General features: G+C 36.3%; 1 protein-coding gene across 1 annotated transcript in view; it reads left to right on the plus strand.

Moving 5' to 3' along the window:
• Positions 1-17,889, plus strand: part of LMBRD1 (LMBR1 domain containing 1) — a gene marked incomplete at its 5' end in the record, with an annotated part of 55,536 nt that extends 37,647 nt beyond the window's left edge. The window contains 6 exons of the mRNA XM_008947760.1: positions 334-436; positions 1,572-1,676; positions 2,916-3,065; positions 9,029-9,104; positions 17,217-17,308; positions 17,469-17,889. Coding sequence (XP_008946008.1) covers positions 334-436; positions 1,572-1,676; positions 2,916-3,065; positions 9,029-9,104; positions 17,217-17,308; positions 17,469-17,588 — 646 coding nt within the window. The remainder of the gene's footprint in view (positions 1-333; positions 437-1,571; positions 1,677-2,915; positions 3,066-9,028; positions 9,105-17,216; positions 17,309-17,468) is intronic.
• Positions 17,890-19,034: the final 1,145 nt, after the last annotated feature.

Genomic DNA, 19,034 nt, shown 5'->3' on the forward strand with positions numbered 1-19,034 from the left:
CCAGCTGCAAATATGGTGGATTTAAGTGAAGACTGACACTAACCAGAGGACTCAAATGCTGGCATTTTTAATATTTCAGACTGGGAAAAGAGGCTTTATGACCCAAACTAGGGAAAAGCTAAAATGCCAAAGAGGTGCAGAAATCAATATACCTTTTCAGAGAACAAGTGAAATTAATGTGATCCGACAAAGCATGTGTCTATTCAGATATGAAAAAGCTGTCAGTCTCTTGGCTTCCTTCATCTTTTTTTTTGAGCTGCCCTTTTAAATTAAATTGCAGACACAGCTCTGGGAGAACCATAGTACTTACCCTATTTTTCTTAACTAACGCAGTTTGGACAAAGCTCTACATTCGTCTGGCTTCGACTCAGGATTTATAATTTTGGGGACTAATCTCACCAATCCATTAAATATGCTGTTACCTGTTCTTCAAACAGTAAGTGAAAAAAATGGTGATATACATATGTAAGGATGCTCCTCTCTGTTTTCTGTTAAGCTGTCAAAAGACACTTCTTCCCAAGTAATTAATTAAAATTGGGTAGATGTGTCTTTTGTAAAAGCAAGGCAACTTCCTTGTTAACAGTCTTATAATTATTAGATACTAGTTTGAAAATCTTGGGTGGATGTAAGCCAGTTGCTGGAGGAACTGGTGGTGCTTGAAACTAACTTTCATCTGATGAGAACATAGTGGCAATGAAAAATGACATCACTTGTCGTTATCACAAACACAATAAAAGCAACTTTTGCCCATGCCCTACCTACCTTCTAGCTGTTTGTGTACTTCATAGTTTATCCTTAAGGAAATTCACATGTTGACTTTAATATATTTAGTGCATCTTGAAAGGTATATTACACTCTGTGCACTTACATATGTTATGATAATGCTTTAGTCTTTGAAACAAACCCTACATAAGAACAAAATTCTGTTGATTTAAGGTTAGAAGGCAACAAGGCCATGTGAATTTGGCAGTCCTGGGTAAGCTAAGAAAAAGAAAAGCCTTTATGTAAACTGGTGCTTTACTGTCCCCTATGGACTTCTTTCTGTATTGTTGGTATAAAGGGTTGGCACAATGCATTGCTTCCCCATGGTTTCTAAAACTACTGAACACCTAAGCTTTCAGCTTACTGAGAGAAGTGATGCTCAGCAGCAATAATATCTCAAGAAGTTATTAATTTAAATATAAAAAATCAAGTTTTTTTATGGAAAAAATGTTCAGAAGTATTTGCAAATAGAATGCCTCTAGAGTCCTAGAATGATTGTTGCCAGTGCAGACTTTATTTTAAATTTACTTTCATAATGGAATTACTTCTTGGCCTAAAAATGTATAGCACTTCAAAACTAAGGCCAGTTTTAAATTAAGAAAAATCGATTGCTTTCCCAAACAAATCGTGGAAGCTCTATTAGCAGCAAGCTATATTTGGAGCCAAGTATGTAAAACTTTTAAGTGGAAGGACTGTTACTACCTCAGATGCTATAATTAGAAACTACTTATTTTGCTCAAAGTGGGGGAAGAACTTGTTTTCTAGCTTGAATGTTTTCTTTTTAACTGCTTCTGTTCTTCTTGTTTTAGGTTTTTCCACTTGATTATATTCTTATTACAACTATTGTTATGTACTTTATCTTCACTTCAATGGCAGGGATTCGAAATATGGGTATATGGTTCTTCTGGATAAGGGTAAATATGACTTAAGATTTGAGTTTATAATAGTAAGATGTTTAATAAATACAGGATATTAAATTATTCAATATACCATTATTTATGTACTGATTTATAAATACTGAGTGTTGCATATGCTTAATGAGCGTTGGAAGCCTATTGTACTATTTTCACTGCTCTTGAAAGATACTGTTTTGCTAAGTTACCAGACCAAAACTGATGTTTTAGCTTGATAAGTAATACAGTCAACTGATTCTTAAAAATGTTTAATTCATGGCACATTGCCTTTTGACTTAGTTCTAAGTTAAAGCTATATATGATTCTGATATACTGGAAGTATTAGTTAATTTTATGGCCAAAATCTGAAATGTGGATGCAGTCTGTAGTGTAGTGCTTGACCTACTTTCTGGGTGGCAGGCAAGTTATCAACTTGATAAGAGCTAAAATAGTACAGTGATGGTATTACGTATCTAAATATGATGCAAATAATATATTACTGTATCTGGAAAAGCAGCTTTGTATACAATAGCATGCCATTCATGTTTATGATGCTTGGTTAAATATTCCCCTGCTTCTCTGCCTGCTTTCCCTTTATTACTGCAAAGTTGTTTTGTGTGGTGATAGCACAAGACCGAACAATGACACTGAGTCCTTGCAATGAGTTGTGAGATTTTTGGTGTTCCATCATTTCATCTTCAGCTGCCAACTTCTTTGCCTGAATATAATACTCAGGTTGAACCTTTGGGGTTTACGAATAGAGTGGTATCTAGAAGGTAACAACAAGGTATATTGTCCCCTGCAGTGGAAAGTGGAAAAGATGCCACCATATGGTCTGCAAGTTTTCTCAGAGCCTGGGAATGCTTTCTAAGAACTCACTCCTTTGTTTTTAGATCTCATTAGAGGTGTAGTAAAATGTGACACTTCACCTTGACTGAAGGACACAACGTTGTTTGACAAACACAGTCTCTTATCAGTGATAGGCAATGCTGTTTAAATCTTGCTACTAAATGATGGCTTATAAATGTTCAGGGTCATTAACAGTAATAACTCATTTGGGTAAATGGCTATGCTTTGAAAGTCAGGTAAATGCACCTGAAAAACTGCTTTGATTCATTTGAATGAAGTTGCCAGGGGATAATTTTAGCATCTTCCCACTTCTGTCAGTAGAATTAAAGCTGTTACTCAAATTAAACAGGGTCTTAAATGCTGTAGAAGAAAAAAACTTCATTACATTAATGCATATGTTCTCTTTTTTAGCTTTATAAAATTAGACGAGGAAAAACTCGACCTCAAGCACTCTTGTTTCTGTGCATGATACTTCTGTTGATAGTTCTTCATACAAGTTACATGATCTACAGTCTTGCACCTCAGTATGTAATGTATGGAAGCCAGAAATACCTGGTACAGGTGAGATGTAATGCTACTTAAAAAAAAAAAAAATCTTGCCCTTTTGTATCAAATGTACTATTCAGTGACTTTTCAAAGCAAGGCCCATTCTCAGTTTTGAAGACTCTTTTGTAGCTGTTTGATTTAGCTGGTAGTAGGTATCTTGGTAATACACAAGCCAGAAATGGGTTGTAGCACATATAACAACTTAATTCCTAGATTATCTTCAGACTGTGTGAAACTATGAGTATTGTTTTACTGTTTTTGATAATACATCAGCCAGCTTCCACTAGACTTTATACACTAAGTTGTTAAATGACTGCAGCAAGGATTAGTTTTGGTGTGTAAGGCTGTTTATAGGCTGAAAGCAATGTTGTTGTTCTGCAGCAGATAGTTTTTCTATTTGTGAGAAATGACAAGGATAACTTGGTAGAGGATAAAAATCAAAACAAAGCTGAGTATTTGCTGATTAATCACATTTCAGACACTTTGGACTGTCCAGCTTCATGAAACTCATTACTGTTCTTGTTCTATAAAATCTAATACAGAATTAAGTAGGTAATGCTTTTCTCTGCTTTTGTTGTTGCTATTTTGTGTACTCAAGGTTCTGGTTTTTTAAGTCTTTTATCCTCTCCACCTGAAGGCTTAATTCTTGTATTTCATCTTAGTTTGAGTGGAGGCTTGCATATTTATTGGGAGTTCAAAGTTACAGAACATAAGCATCCTGAGAAGTTTTGTGGACAGATGTTTACCAAGAGTTGGTATCGTGTGCAGGAGTAGCCTTTGTTAGATCTGATCTTGCAAACGTAAACTACTAGCAGTCATGAGACGGTTGTTTTTATCTAAGCACAACGAAGTCCAGATCCCTTGCTGTGCTACTTGGGGTTTAAGGATAAATTTTGTAAAGAAAAAAAAACACTGAACCAGAATGGCTGGGAGAAGAGAGTTAATGAGGCTGAAGTAACTGGATGCTGCTTTGGGTGTTTGGAATAGTTCTACTAATTTTCCAGAAGGCTGTGCCTCTGGGAGGGGAACACACTGCTTTAAAAGAAAAATTGCCTCCCAACCTTCTTCAGCTGGAAATACTTAGCAAAACATGTAACCTATCACTATTGATTCTTTCCATTTAAGCAGAGTAGTTGCAGAATACTTTGTGCAAAAGGATTACAAGGAGAATTTGCAGTAGTGTTAAATGTCCCAGAGAAGAGTAACATTATCAAATTTGCTGAGGGTGTGTGGTAGTTGTCTCTGCAGGAAGCTTAACATTCAGTAAGTGCTGCTTTTCTGCTGTTTTTTACCTCTAAATTGTGTGGTAGTGGGAGGCTGCTTATCCTGATATAATCCAAGCATAATAATAGAATCACTGTTAGTTATGAACTCAAGTCTCTGCAAAAGGCTTTTTTTAGTTTTTTGGGGGGGGCTTTTGTTGTAGACCGGTTGTGTGTCTCTACCGTGCAGAGCCATTGTTGATGGAAAAGTGGGAAGGACAATTTCATTAAGGATCATACCAAACTAGACTTTAAGCCTTTCAGTGACCTGAGAAAAGAATCCTTTCTGATAAAGCTTGTTGATAATGTGTAGGAGTGAAAAGAAAATAAAGACTATAGCTAGCAGTATATTTTGCTTTACCAAAAAAAGGCAATGTTTCACTAAAATAGAGTGTATATTGAGGGGAGCAGGAAGCTTGGAACTTAACACGCACTTGCATGTTAGCTGTTCATGACAAATATCTGAACATAAATATTGTTTGCAATGAAAAGAGAACAGACCACAGCAGGGAGCAGGATGTTACGTTATTCTAACAGTTATTGAGTTAAAGACTTGGTCAACACTGCAAGAAGGATTAGCTGGAATAGTTGAGTAGAGCTGCAACTTTTCATTTAAAGCATGAAAAAAAAAAAATGTTATGGTCAAGATAGCCATCCTAGGTTTTAGCTTCTTATGTCCTATTTCAAAGAGCAGTGTTTATAGTGCGTGAAGTAACTTGGGTAGAACTGGTTTTATTGTTAAAATAACATGAAGCATAAAGAGTATCCTGCTAAACTACATCTGGACTTCTCTGGCATACCAAGTGAATACAAGGTTTTCAGACAACATCCCGTCAAAGAGTCTTTCAGAATGTACCAGACACTTTCTGTATCTGACTGTGTGGATAACTGGGTGTTAAATTCTTGTATTTTGAAATGAGGAGAGATGGTGGCTGGGAACGAAGAGGAGCGACAGATTTTTCTGTGGATATTAACAATGAAGAGGCTCTTAAGAGTTACGAATTGGTTGTTATGGCACTGAGGAGTGGCAAGGAACATACACAGGAACTGGGCAAGTGAAATAAATTTTGTGCATGTGGCAAGCGTCTTGATGATGGAAGCTGTATGCATCAATTTGCTTAGAAAGTCAAGATATTTTTTTTTTTTTTTACCCAACCCTGTACAGAGCCAAGCAATAAATAAGCAATATCCCAAGTCAGCCTTGTGGATGAGTGGGCTGATAAGCACATGTCAGAATCCAGTGGCTCACAAAGACAGTGTGTAAAAGAAGCACGTCCCCCTTTTATTTGCTCTACAGTAATTCCCAGTCTCGTAACCTGTCAAATAATTTGTAACCAAACCCTGTAGTGATGCATTAGGCAGGTTAAAATCATGTTTGAATCTTGAACTGTTTCCTCTGAAGACTATTACTCTTGACAAGACCTTTTAACTTTGACATGCTGTCAACTTTTTTCCTGGTAATTGAATATGTGTAGAAAAATGGAGCTCTTCTTCTACTTGCTTTATTTACCTCTTTGACCATTGTGATGTTCAAAGCATGTATCCCAAATTAATCAAAAGTCTTTTCACCTATTATATCTGTAGGGAACTTTTGAAAGTTTCTTTTGGTCATAGTATCCTCACCAACGGAGGCCATGTGTAGAGTTTTGGTCAGCATGCATCACTCTTTCAACACTGAGGAACACTTGTTACAAAGGTTGCCTTGAGAAATGTGGCTGTTTAACAAATGGTTTCGAGTATCTATATAGACTTTGACACAACTAGAGTTCTGTCTGCATCCAGGCTTTCTTCTCAGCTAGGTAGTAAAAATATTGCCCATCCTTGATGTTTACTTGCTGTTTCTGTTTAATGAGGCCAAGTTGTTGAGGCTTTATTCTATTTTTCTGAAAGAAAGACCACTACTTGTTGATATTTCTACCTAGTAGACCTATAAGACTTGAGTGGCCTAGACAGGAATTAAAAGACCAGCATTTGCCATAGGTAACATGGATACTTTTCCCCAATTGAGGGCCATAGCTGAGCAGCAGCAGTTGCTTTCCTTCCTCAGCCTTCACATAAATAATTTGAAGGAGTAGAGCTAAGGTGCAGGACACTGCGAAAAGCTCTCATACTTTATAGAATCATAGAATTATCATAGAATAGATTCATAGAATTGTCAGGGTTGGAAGGCACCTGACAGACCATCTAGTTCCAACTGATGACCATTGGACTGGGATGGCTGATAAGGGCGAGTTGACCTTTATGTGAAAGAGCAGTGGGAATGTGGAGAGTCTTCCCTTGGGATGGTTAAACCAGATAGGTGCTGACAGATTAGGATTAGAGGGCAGATTGGCGTCGATGATGTCTGCTCTAGGCTGCCTGATCAGGAGAAGTGGCAAATAATCCCTTAAGACATCTGTAATTGATTTCATGTTCATAGTCCCTAGTCCTCACAGGAGATGTAAGCTACCCAGATACCTGGCTTGGAAAAGCAACACAGTTGAGCACAAGCAATCCAGGAGCCTTCTGGAGTGCACTGATGACAACTTCCTGACACAGGCAACTGAGGAGCTGAAATAGGGAGATGCTGTCTTGAACCTGGTGCTAAAAACAAGGAAGAAATGATTAAAGGCAGTCTTGGCTGTGGTGAGCATGAGGGGCTAAAAGCTCAGAATACAAAGAGGAGAGAATAAAGGAAGTAGTAGGATCACAACCCCAGACTCGGGAGAGCAGATTTTGACCTGTTCAGGGACCTGCTTGGAAGAGTTCTAGCATGTAAACACAATTATCTGCTGGCAAAAGTGTGATTTTTCTTTTTTTTAGCTCTAACTGGATGCAGTGGTACTGAACTATTGCTTAGTCTTACTAGAAATACTTATTTTTCAGTTAGTCCTTTAATAACTTCCAACTTATTTCTTTTTTGTCAGTTTTGTGTAAGACTACTCTTGCTTTGTTTAATATTTGTAGTTTCCTTCATGTAGTGCTACTTGTGTATTAAAGAGTATTAAATTTTAATGTTGGAAGTTCTAGCTACATAAAAGTGAAAAATGTTCAGATGATAGAATTAATGAGTTTACTACTCCTCTTGGTATGGCAGACAAGGTTCTTAATTTTTATTAGGAAGGGTTAATACTATGAAATGCTTTATATCACTGTTGGAATACATGTTTCCTTTTTGTGCTGTTGTGGAAAAAATAGAAAATGTTCAGTGGACCTTTATAAGATTTTATCATGTATAGGAGAGAAGAAAGGATTGCTAAGTAAAGTGAGACTGATGTTATGACTTCAAGGTACACCCCAGTGCCTTGGGAAGCATTTAGAGTTGAATCCAGATATTCCAGAAGCCTTAAATTACAGGAGTGTTCATGAAGAACAAGAATATCAGACCTGGAAAAGCATAGATATTATCAAAAGAGACCCTCAGGTCTAGCTATTGCTGCATGTTGTGTATTAAAATTTCTACTATTAAAAAAATCAATGAATAAATATAAGGAAGAGACAGTTTTGAAATGGCAAGATTTTGATTCTGTGCTTTTTGTATGCCCTTGTATAACTGTCCAATGTATAATACTGTTCTTTTGAAAGAAACACACTCTGACTGAGCAGGGTGAGCTGGAATACCTCCTGGAGAGGGACTACTGCTAAATGTACATGGAATAATTGACATTTCATGTCTTCTGTTCTGACCCTATTTGTTTCTGTCTACACATTGTCTTGTTACTTCAGGTTCCACTTTAGTTCCTGATTCCTGTGCCTAATCATACTAAGTTTGGATTAGTTTCTTCTAAGGCAGTAGTGGCCTCCAAGATTTCAGGTGTTTGCAGGAAACAAAGTTAACTGCTCATAGAAACTGCTGCTTTTTACAATGGACACCTGGTTGTTTCTTTTGAATGTTCAGAATCAAAGCTGAATTTAACTAATATTGATAAACTTTCTCAAGTTGTCAGCCACTTAGTTTTGTGGGCCATCTCATACTGATTTCTTGGAGATTTTAAGGCACATCTTTTATCAGCATGAGGGAGAAAAGGTGTTGACCTTTACTGATTTATATAGAGGCCTTCCTGTTTAGGAAATCACAAGGGTGAAAATAAGTACAGTAGACATGAGACTGTTTGAAGTGAATTAATGTGTGAAGAGAAATCCATGTAGTACAAAGGATTTGCGTTCCAACTGCTGAAATTATTCACTGACTATTCAAAAGTAAATGTGGTGCATGAAGAGTTAATGTTGTCTTTCAAGGCTGAGTTTTCCAGAGATTTGAGATATTTAAAGAATAATATTTTGGTTTTCAATAGTTCACTTCAGCACAATTTTTCTCCACTCTGGCTGTCTAAGTGTGTTGGACACTATTGTCTGGCTTATAGGCAAGAAGTAAACTGTATTAGGTTATCATGCAAGTCTGACATTTCCATGGTATCTTCACCACTGAAGTTCATTCCAAATTCATTTAATGCACAGTTGAAAGGGTTTTTTTTTAATGAGTCTTCAAAAAGCACACAAGCTATTATTTTTTTGTAAATGAAAGCATATTTAGAAATGTTCATTTTGTACCACTTAGAGCTTTTTCTGCATATAATGTTCAAAACCAATCTTAATCCTTTTGAATATTTCAAGAGGCTTGTCAAAGCCTTTTTTTATAAAACAATTTATTGGGAGATATGTTTCAGGGACTATTATTGTGTATGGAAGAACATTGCTGGTTGACAAGTGTACTAATTTTCCTTATTTATAATGTAGAGTAATAAGACAATTGATGGCCAGCAAAGGAATGTGACATTTGTGTCTAAGGACTGTGATGCAGATGCACCAGAAGGTAAGATAAATTAATTTCTTGTGTTTCCTATGTGATACATGCATGCTCAGCTGTGATAAGAAGCTCAGTCTTTGTGACTTTGATTTGCTTTAGTCTCATATTAAGCTTTTATGTATAGCTATGTCCAGGAAACAGCTTGCTTACAGCTTAAGTCATTTGAACAAATTACTGGTTTTAGAAACTGTGTGTAACAATGCATTCCCATGAACTTTAAAAATCTCCTGTTTACTTTAACGTGTGTAGAAGTCCTTAAAAATAAATCCTAGCTGGTGAGTAGTTCAGCATCCAAGTGTCACTTCAGTGTATGTTTATCATGCAAACAGACAGAGAAGTATTCCATTAAATTTTGTACCGTACTCAGGAAAAATTAGGATCTGAATTTCTTGATACAGCTTCACAGATGGAAAATTCTGCCATTTTTATGAAGGTGTAAATGTGGGCTGTTCCATGAGCAATAATACAAGTGGAAATAGACATCTTAGGCTGTTTTCCTTTAATCCTTTTAATTTATGTTTCCAGTATAATTTTTGCTCATCTGTGTTATTAACCATCCCTTTCTGCCCAGTTACTTGGGCGCAGGACGTATTGTGGATTTTCTGAAGCTGTGAATAGTGACTAGCAAGCAGATGGATAATTGTGGAGCTTTCCTTGACTATCCATCTAGGCAGCCCTTAATGTTGAACTTTTGAGAGAGAATGGTAACAGTCTTTGGCTAAAGCTGTTTTAGTCTGGCTACAACAGAAAACCAAGCTAAATGCAGTCATGCTGGATTTGTTTCTTTACATAACTTACCCCTTCCTTTCCCTTTTTGTATATAAACAATTTTGGAGGGTTTGAATTGCCCTAGCCATTGTAATACTGATTCTGCTCTTTAAGGTGACCATTGGTTTTATTGATTGCTTTGGTGTCTCATTAAAAAAATTGATCTAGGCAAAAGATTTATGGCCTTCAGAATAGTTCAAATTTTTTTCAGGCTGAAGCTCTCAATTGTTCTTGCTCTGGCAAACTTTCAGCTCCTACTTTTTTACAAATAGGAGTTGAATTGTGTATGCATTTATATACTTAGAAAAAGGCTTGACAGTGTTTAATTGATAGAAAAGATAGTTTTCCTGTGTTGTCATTTTATTATCAGTATTCTCTACTGAATTCTGACTGTTTCTAGAACAGTCTTAGTAGAAAACTCAGGTTTTCTTCCTACTTGTGTTATTGGGAAAGGTATTTAATTTTCAACAGTTTTTCTTCTAGCATAGGTAACTACACCATTAGTTTTTGTTCCCAGTCCATCAGGGTGTGGTCTTTTTTTGCTGGGCGATTTCCCTGAACTTAAACTCATCTTCAAATCTAGTATGTAGTTGTCAGTCTTATTCCTGGTGGTTCATATAATTTCGAAAGGGGGATGGATTTTTTTATCTTATCTCCCCCATACTTCAAATCATTAATCTATCTTTATTTTTGATGGCTATTTTTAGGCTTTAACAAATGTAATTGTTCAATTCATATTTAAACTGCTGTATTTTCATGATTAAAAAGGGAAACTTAGAATCTGACTAGAAAATTAGAAGAGCAAAATCTCTCATCTTTCAAAGTGAATCACTTCAAGCAGGTACTGTAGACCTTTGTTTCATCCTAGCTAGTATTTGCTAGGAGAATATACTTAGCTCTAAGCTTGTTAGTCTTGACTTTTCTGGGAGAAATTCAAATAGCCTGATTTCCTCACACTTTATTTCTTAATCATTGGAATTTGGGTTAGGCTGAAACTTCCTAAATTCCACTTGTGCTTGATGATAGTGACTACTTCAGATACTTTGCATGAGTTGTTTTTTTTTTTTTTTCCTAATTTGCTCTCATTAGTGGGAACACAATATAGCTGATGCTTAAAACTGGTGTTCTGATGGTTAACAGAACAGTTGACCTGTAAGTGATGGCTTCAGTTTGCCATCAACATGTGGTCTTGCACTGATAATCTTGAGCCTTTTTCTCCTTTCTTAGTAGGAAAGAGGTGAAGGTTGTTGTCCTACTCTAGGCTACTATAAGTAAATGATGGATGGATAGTTCTTAAATGTGGACATTAACGTGATCAAAAGGCTATAGTGTTGTTCTGTTAACTACTGATACAATCAACCCATTCAAGTGTTTTTATAAATGAAAGAAATTTGTTCTGCAGTGCTCAACTTCTGAGAAGAAAGTTGCCTCAGTGAAAACACTTTATTCACTGTTTCTTCAAGTGTATTTCACAAAGTGGAAGTGTAATGCTTGCCTTGGAATATCTGCCATTTTTAATACCTGATAATGAAAACCAATCAAAAAAATTTGTTGTAGATGCTTCTTATTCCATCTGATCACAGGGCATGAGTTGGCAAGTGAAACTTCCTTTGACTTGTGGCTTTTATTGACTGCTCTGCTGCTAGGGTTTTATCTTATATAAACCACTGAACTGGAACTAAATGGAAATATTGATTTTTCTTAGCACCTTTTTGTTTTATTTCAAGTGAATTAATTCTAACAGGTGTCTTGCCTTAAAGCCAACTATGACCTTTTAATGGCTATGCTGATGGTGCAGATTGCTGTAATCTTATCTATCTTATTGAATACTCAGGTGTTGTAGGTGTGATCTCTACTTACTGTAATTAAGTATATTTTTTTCTGAGATGGTAGAATAGTCCTGATCTGATACCAACTAATACTTTCAAAAACTTCAGTGCTGTTAAAACTTTGGCTTTAATAGGCAGTATTATCCATGTATGTTTCAAACCAGTGTTTAGCTTGATCAAAAGGACAATTACGCTTTCTGGAGAAACATAAAGCAGTTAAAATACAATCTTATCAAACCCACAACCCTAAATATTCATGCATAACTATACAATTTATGGGGTTTTAGCTTTGTATTGTCTGGTTTCATGCAGCAAAGCTTGACTCTATTTACTGCTGTTATGCAGGAGGTGAATCTACTTTATACTGAATACCAAAGGCCATAATAACATGAAACAAATATGACAGAAGCCAAAAAGTGATAGAGCAGGCTACATCTTATAACTTAATAAAGTACCTTTTCTTAATTACATTTAAGCACCTTACACAAAAGGCTTGTGTTCTGGTTACAATAGACTTTTTTAAAGCTTTTGAAATATTTTGGAGCAGCAAATTTAATATCTTGTATGCAAAACAAGCATTAGTTTTCAGTATTTAATACAATTGGGTGAAGACTATAAGATTGTTTTCAAGGACTAATGCCAGCTGAACTGTGGGGTCCGCAGTTGAGTTAATCATAAGGTCAAGCAAAAGAGTTAAAGTATGTGTTTAAAACGACTGCAGCTAGACTAATGTATTGAAAACTTGGTATAGGTTTAGCTAAACAGGTTAATGAGGTTTAATGTAAATGAGCAATGATTCATCTGCAAGCCTGTATACAAGACTTCTCCCAACCTTAATTATGAGGTCTAATAAACACTGTTTGCTTCTTTCTAGACTAGAAAACCATGAGAGTCATTTCTTAAGCACCATTCACTTTAAACGCATAATATGCTATGGATCTCCCTTGGATTCTCCCACTTCCTTAACTGGGGAAATGAGCCTTACCCAAGGCCTGCTAAATGCTGGCTACAGTATCTGCTGGGCCTTCTGCATAGACCTGCGCTGACACCAATTGCATGTAAAGTGGGAAAGAAAGAAGTTGTTTCCATTTCTAAGACTCTGAACTGAGCAGGACTTACAGTACTGATTAGATCTGTGCCTTCTTATAGGACTCTCTTGTCAGCTGGAAGTCCACAAGTGCAAGACCTCAGGCTTTATTTTAGCCTGAATAAAGATTTGATGTAGACATTGCTCAAGCTGAGAAGGTACCCCAAATACCATTGCCAAAACAGGAGTGTATTATTTGTTTCTCCTTCAAGAGAAATCCAGCAGGCCTGCTAAGTGGAAGCACAAGAAAGTTGCTTAGAACCTTAGATATTACTAATTTTTTATTTACTTCTTATGGTCATAGATTACCACTTCAAATGGGTGTTCTAAATGAATTAATTTACAAAGTTATAAAATGCTTCACAAAAAGCCTAAATGAGGATTTTAGTGAGGACTTTATCCAACTTGCTGTTACTTTACAGAATGACCTTATTAGTACTTTACCCTGAATTTCTACTTGAATTTCTCTATAACCACAAGAACTCAATGCAAATAAGCACAATGTGTGTTTGACTGCAGAAAGCCCTGTTTGGCAGCTGTAAATATTATTAATAGCTAAGAGTGCCATAAATCTTTTTCTGCAATGTGCTGTTTGTAGACATGCAGTTGTAAAGACATCAGTTCCTACACTTTTTTTTCCTACAACCCACCACTGTGGACAGATGAGAGTTGCTCTGAGCTACTCCAGTTTTTCTTCCAAGAGATTGTAACTGGAGAGAGAAGGCTGCGTTTCCTGAACCCTCTGAAATGTTAAATGGAGTTTAGCAGTGAAACAATTGCATCTTCTCTTCTTGGATCAACATCCTAGTTCTATTACCTGTTTGATTTAAGCCTAACAGTAAGGTGAGGTTCTCTGATATCAGTAACTTGGAATAACAGTTGAAGCTTCTTACAGAGGATTGAAGGATATGCACTCATTCTTAAAAGGAAGAAATGAAGCCCCTTTGAGTGAGAAGCCTACCAACACTTTGTCTACAAAACTGTCCTTTTAATAAGGACAGTTCTTTCACCAGAAGAAGGTATCATATTTGGCCTCTCTATGTAGCAGTGCTACTTCAGTCTTTGGGTAGCCTACTTCAATATTTAACTATACTGATGGTGAAGCTTCTTCTGTTATCCAAAAGGAATATTTCTTGCTCCAGCTCTTATCTATCCTCTTGTTGCTCTAGTCTAGGAAAAATCTCACCCTGTGTGTTGTAGGCCCCCACTAGAAGGCAGAGGTGTAGCAGTAAGGTGCCTGAAAACACCTTTGTTTCAAGCTGAACAAATGCATCTTCCCTGTATGCTATGTGCTCTAGCTGTTGCAGTGATCTGCTGCTGGACTTGCTCCAGTATGTCAATGCCTGTTTTTTACTGGGGAGGCCAAGATGGCACTTTTGCAGATGCAGTTCCAGTCAGAGTAGAAGGAAACAATCACTTCCCTGGACCTTTGGCTGTACTGCTGTTAGTGAAGCCTGGTATTCAGTTACATTTTTTTGAGTTGCAGATAAGCACTGTTAACTACATGTTCTGTTTATCTACAGGGACATAGGGTCACTTTCTACAAAGTTGCATTGTATCTGGTCAGCCATCAGCCTGCACTGTGGCATAGGGTCACTTTGTTCTCGGTGCAGGTTTTCTGTCGCTGTTAAACTGAGGACTATTTCTAGACATATGAAAAAAATAGGCTCCCTTTGAATCATACCACCTAGTGTATTTGGCCTCTGCTCCCCATTTCTCCTTGTCAAGGTCATTAATGAAGAGGTAAAACAAGTGTGCACCTCAGTACTGACTCCCAAAGAATAATGGTGTTTTTAATTTACGTGGTTCACAACCATTTGTAAATCTTCTCTAAAACTATTTCTGTCTATATGCTTTTGTGAAAGCTCACTATATTTTGAGATACAGAAAAGAGACTTCATTATCTGTAAATAAGTTCTCGTAATTTGAGTTCTTCAGTATGTGAAATTAGTTTTTAGGCTTTAAGATTCATTCTTATCAACAGATTTGTTTATCCTTGTAATTAATCTTACACTAACTAATTAAGCTTTCAGAAGAAGACTTGATTTGAAAATATTAGTACATTCAGATTAAGGATTTTCTAAATCACTAAACCAAACTTCATTAGTGGCCTTGTCATCCTTTGTTTAAACTTGTTTTGTCTTGAGTTCTGGCTGTTGCTTGGTTGGCTTTGTTGCTTTGTCAGCATTACCTGATATGGTGTATTCTTTAAGTGGTGGCCATTATGTATCAGAGCCTTGGTAGCTTTCCACATATACTTTTCTTTCAAATGGTCAAGATACGTCAGTAATATACACAGTGATTATTCTGGATAACAAGTAGTTACCCTCGGTCAGGTTATTCATTATAGCTTATAAATTATGTGGTGGAAGAATAAGTTGATTAAAAATGTCATGTTATGGCACCTAATCAGTAATACTTTAGTTAAGAAATAACTAAAATTTGGTTAGCTGAACTTTTGACGCATTCCATAGAAACATTTTCTCAAGGTCAAACTGTTCTAAAATATTTACCCTTTTCTATTTAATCCAACTACTGTAGAGAGCCATCTGAGAGTCTTTTAGCTGGTTTTTAATTCAAGTAACCAGCTGGAGAGCTGCAGATGGTGTTGACAATTCTATCTGCAATTATGAAGCATCTTCACTTTACTGCTGTTTCTTTCTTCATCAGAAACTTCACCTTTTCCATGGACATGTCATTCTAGTAAATGCAATGTTATGAGTGGTGTGCTACTACAATTTTTTTTCCTGTATTGTAGAGTAAGGACTTTTGACTGGTGTTAATGGGGTGTGGAGGGGTGGGAAGTCAGTTTTCCCTGCATAACTGAGATCTAGTCTGGGAAACCAAGAAGGATTAGTTCAGCCAAGTTCCTTCCTTGTCCTTTCACTGTCTGTTAGTGGAGAAGCATGCTTTCTCTAATTAAGGTGTTTTGCACTTTAATTGAATGTGCCTGCTTGTGTGTTGTATCCCTTGTGTCTAGTAGTTGTGAAATCCCAGTTGAACTTTGTCTGCTGATATTGTGTAATAGATTCCAGAAATTAGTCTGCCACATAAAGTACTATTTAACTTTGTATTTTAAATTATTTTCTTAACTTTATGAAGTATAAGTCATTGGAGAACTGTTGAAGGAATGGAGTTTTTCTTCTCTGTTTAGATCCAATCATTCTAGACACTGCAAGGATTTTATTGGCAAGGTTAAGTGGCAAATATTCCTGAAAAAGACCATTCCTTTATTACTAACTCTTCTCTGCAGGAAATAGTGAGCTATAATATGGGATATTGTTAAAGCAGCTTGTTATTTAAGGTGAAAGCTGAATCTTTAAAATATTTACCTTCCGAACTGATGATTGCCAGCTTGCTAGCTTGTTAGATGCTGCTGAAAGTTAAACTATATAGGCAGCAGCATATCACAACATTAGGGGGTGGAAAGTCTGTACTTCAGCTGCACCTAGGGGGTGTTTCTAAACCTGAGGTCAGAAGTGAGGGAAGAATTCTGGCCCTTGCTTACTTTCTCTAGTGTTCAAATTTGGGTTCCACTTTCTGTTCCAAAATGGGCTTTAGGTGGGGTTTGAAGCATAGTAAATGAGAAAAACAGGAGGTCATGTTATACCTTGGCATGAACTTGGTGCACCCCTCCTTGCACTGGAGACATTCCTCAGTTGGCTCACATGTCCTGCTGACTACCCTCTAACATGACCTCCTGTACATTAGAAGCTCAGTGTCCCATATTTTATGCTATTTTATATGTCCCTTTATACTACCTGTCTGCAGTCTTAAAAATGCCTCGACAAGTGATTCTTAGTTCTGTTAATCTACCTAATGGAGAATACTTGAGCAATATTTTTAGATCTGGCTGTAGTTATGGTGTTAGACGAATTCAGATTTAACTGTTGCTGTCAGGTCTGGGGTACAAATAAGCCCTTTACGTGGGTCTCAAAAGGCCCAGTATGTGGCAGGGCTTTTTTTTTTTTGTCTACATGACTCAACATTGTAATTGACTGTGGAAAAAATGTCTTTACCAGGATTGCATAAGTTTTGTAAAAAATGAAAGTACTGAAACGTGTGTTGAATACTTAATCTGCTTTGTATCTCCTCCTTATGGTTACAGATTGTCTAAAATGGGAAGGGACTAACTAGGATGTGTCAGAACAGGCAATAACTGACACATCTGTAGGAGAAATCACACCCAGTAGTAATGGGATTGCCTGTGTAACTCTTAACCTGGTGTTACCTGTCTTCACATTTGCTGACCCATAATAACAAATACCCCTCTTATATACCTTCTTGGTAGAGGAGAGTAAATGTGATTTAATGGAATGTAATCACTCTTCAGAGCTGAATACTCTCTAAAACTGTTGAATTATTATCCTATAAATTGAAATCAGCTGATTTTTAATTGTTCTATATTAATCAGTACTTTTGCTTTCCTTTTAGATCAGTGTATTGTTACTCGGACGTACCTCTTCCTTCATAAATTCTGGTTCTTCAGTGCTGCCTATTACTTTGGGAACTGGGCATTCATTACAGTAAGTACTTTGATTATGGATGTCACAAAATCAAGTTGGATTAACATTGAATAGTTGTTATTGACTCATTTGCATCACTGCACTGCCATTTCATCTTACATTTGTTGCCCTTCTGTGCCCCTTAATTGAATAATAGTAACTTTTTATTTTAAATTTGCAGGTCTTTTTAATTGGATTAATTGTTTCATGCTGCAAAGGCAAGAAATCGGTCATTGAAGGTGAAGTGGATGAAGATGATTCAGACATGAGTGATGATGAACTGTCTATTTACTACCACTGATAACATTTTGCCTTCAAGATGGAAAAATATAATTTAATGTTATGTTGAAAGTCATACCCGTGTGGAACTGTTATCCAAATAAGCATCCTTGCACCTGTAAAAATAGAGGAGATGTGTACTCAATTAAAGAAGTAAAAAAACAGAATATCACTTTTTGAGTATCACTGTTATATCATAACAAGTATTGAAGCTGGAATAATGTATTGAAAATATTGTTTTATGATGAAACAACATACATGTAATTTTCTGATGTATAATTTGATGAACTATTGTAACGATTTCATAATTCATGATGCTTTTCCATTAACTTGGGCTTTCTTTGAATACTTTCATGCCTAACTTGTAGGACTTTAATTCAAACTCATAAATAAAACTAGCTAAAAACTTGCAAAACTGGTGCAAATATTGCTAGAAAGATTTGGATGAGGTTTACACTTTCAGAGGGTGTGACTTAATTTTTGCTTTTAGTTTTGCTGGCCTTTCTGGGATTCCTATATAAAACTGGGACTAACAAGAGGCTGTCCTTAAAGTATGCCAAAATCATACACTTAAGTGGTGAGTTCCCAGCCTGTGAAGAGTATGTAATTTTCATACTGTTATCTCCACTGAGTTACCATGGGAATCTTCAGGTAACTATGAGGTGGATTTTGCTTTATTAGAGGAAATAGCTAGTGTAAATGACAATATTCAGCATTGTTGCAGTGTTTTAATACAGTTCAGTTCTAAAACTGCCATGTGCCTGACTTAGTAATAACCAATGGAATAATTAAAATGTGATTAGTCTTAACTTATTTTTCTCTTTAATGGAAATTGTCTAGTTTGAAGCTTTCTTTCAGTATTTAATGTAAATGTCAACTTGTTTATAAACCAGCATGTATATATCAACACAGTTCATAAATATTTTTGTCAGTCATATTGTCTTTGTAAAGTAATGTTATTTTAGTTACGTAGTTACTGAGTTATATTTGTAAGGCTGAAAAGTATCTTCAGATATCCTTTGACAGACTCTGAAAGAAAAGTGTTTACAAGTACAGGTTTTTAAACTTATAATGCTGCCTGAGGGAAATTACACTCTATGCAAGGACATGGAAGGGTAACTTAGGTAATCTTTTTTGTAAGACTAATTGATAAATAATTGTTGAAATGTAGGGCAATTAATGTCCTGCTTACTTGTATGCAAATTCTTAAAACTGACAGGTTTCTGTTCAGTTGCTTGAAACAGTCTGCCACTTCCTGCAGTATTTCAGAACACCAGGCTTCCAGGAACTTGTGTTTTAGTTTCAGTATTTCAAGAAGTCTTAGGTGAGTTGCTTAGTTAATGCATGGACACGGGGAATTGATATGTGGACTCTTACAGGAAGAAAGAAAACTGAATTCTTTTAACAAGCCTTCTGTGCCGACTGCTGCAATAATATACGTGTTTGTGTCAACCTAGAAGAGTGTCTG

The sequence above is a fragment of the Merops nubicus genome, unplaced genomic scaffold, assembly GCF_000691845.1.
Source record: "Merops nubicus isolate BGI_N331 unplaced genomic scaffold, ASM69184v1 scaffold19009, whole genome shotgun sequence".
Lineage (NCBI taxonomy): Eukaryota > Metazoa > Chordata > Aves > Coraciiformes > Meropidae > Merops > Merops nubicus.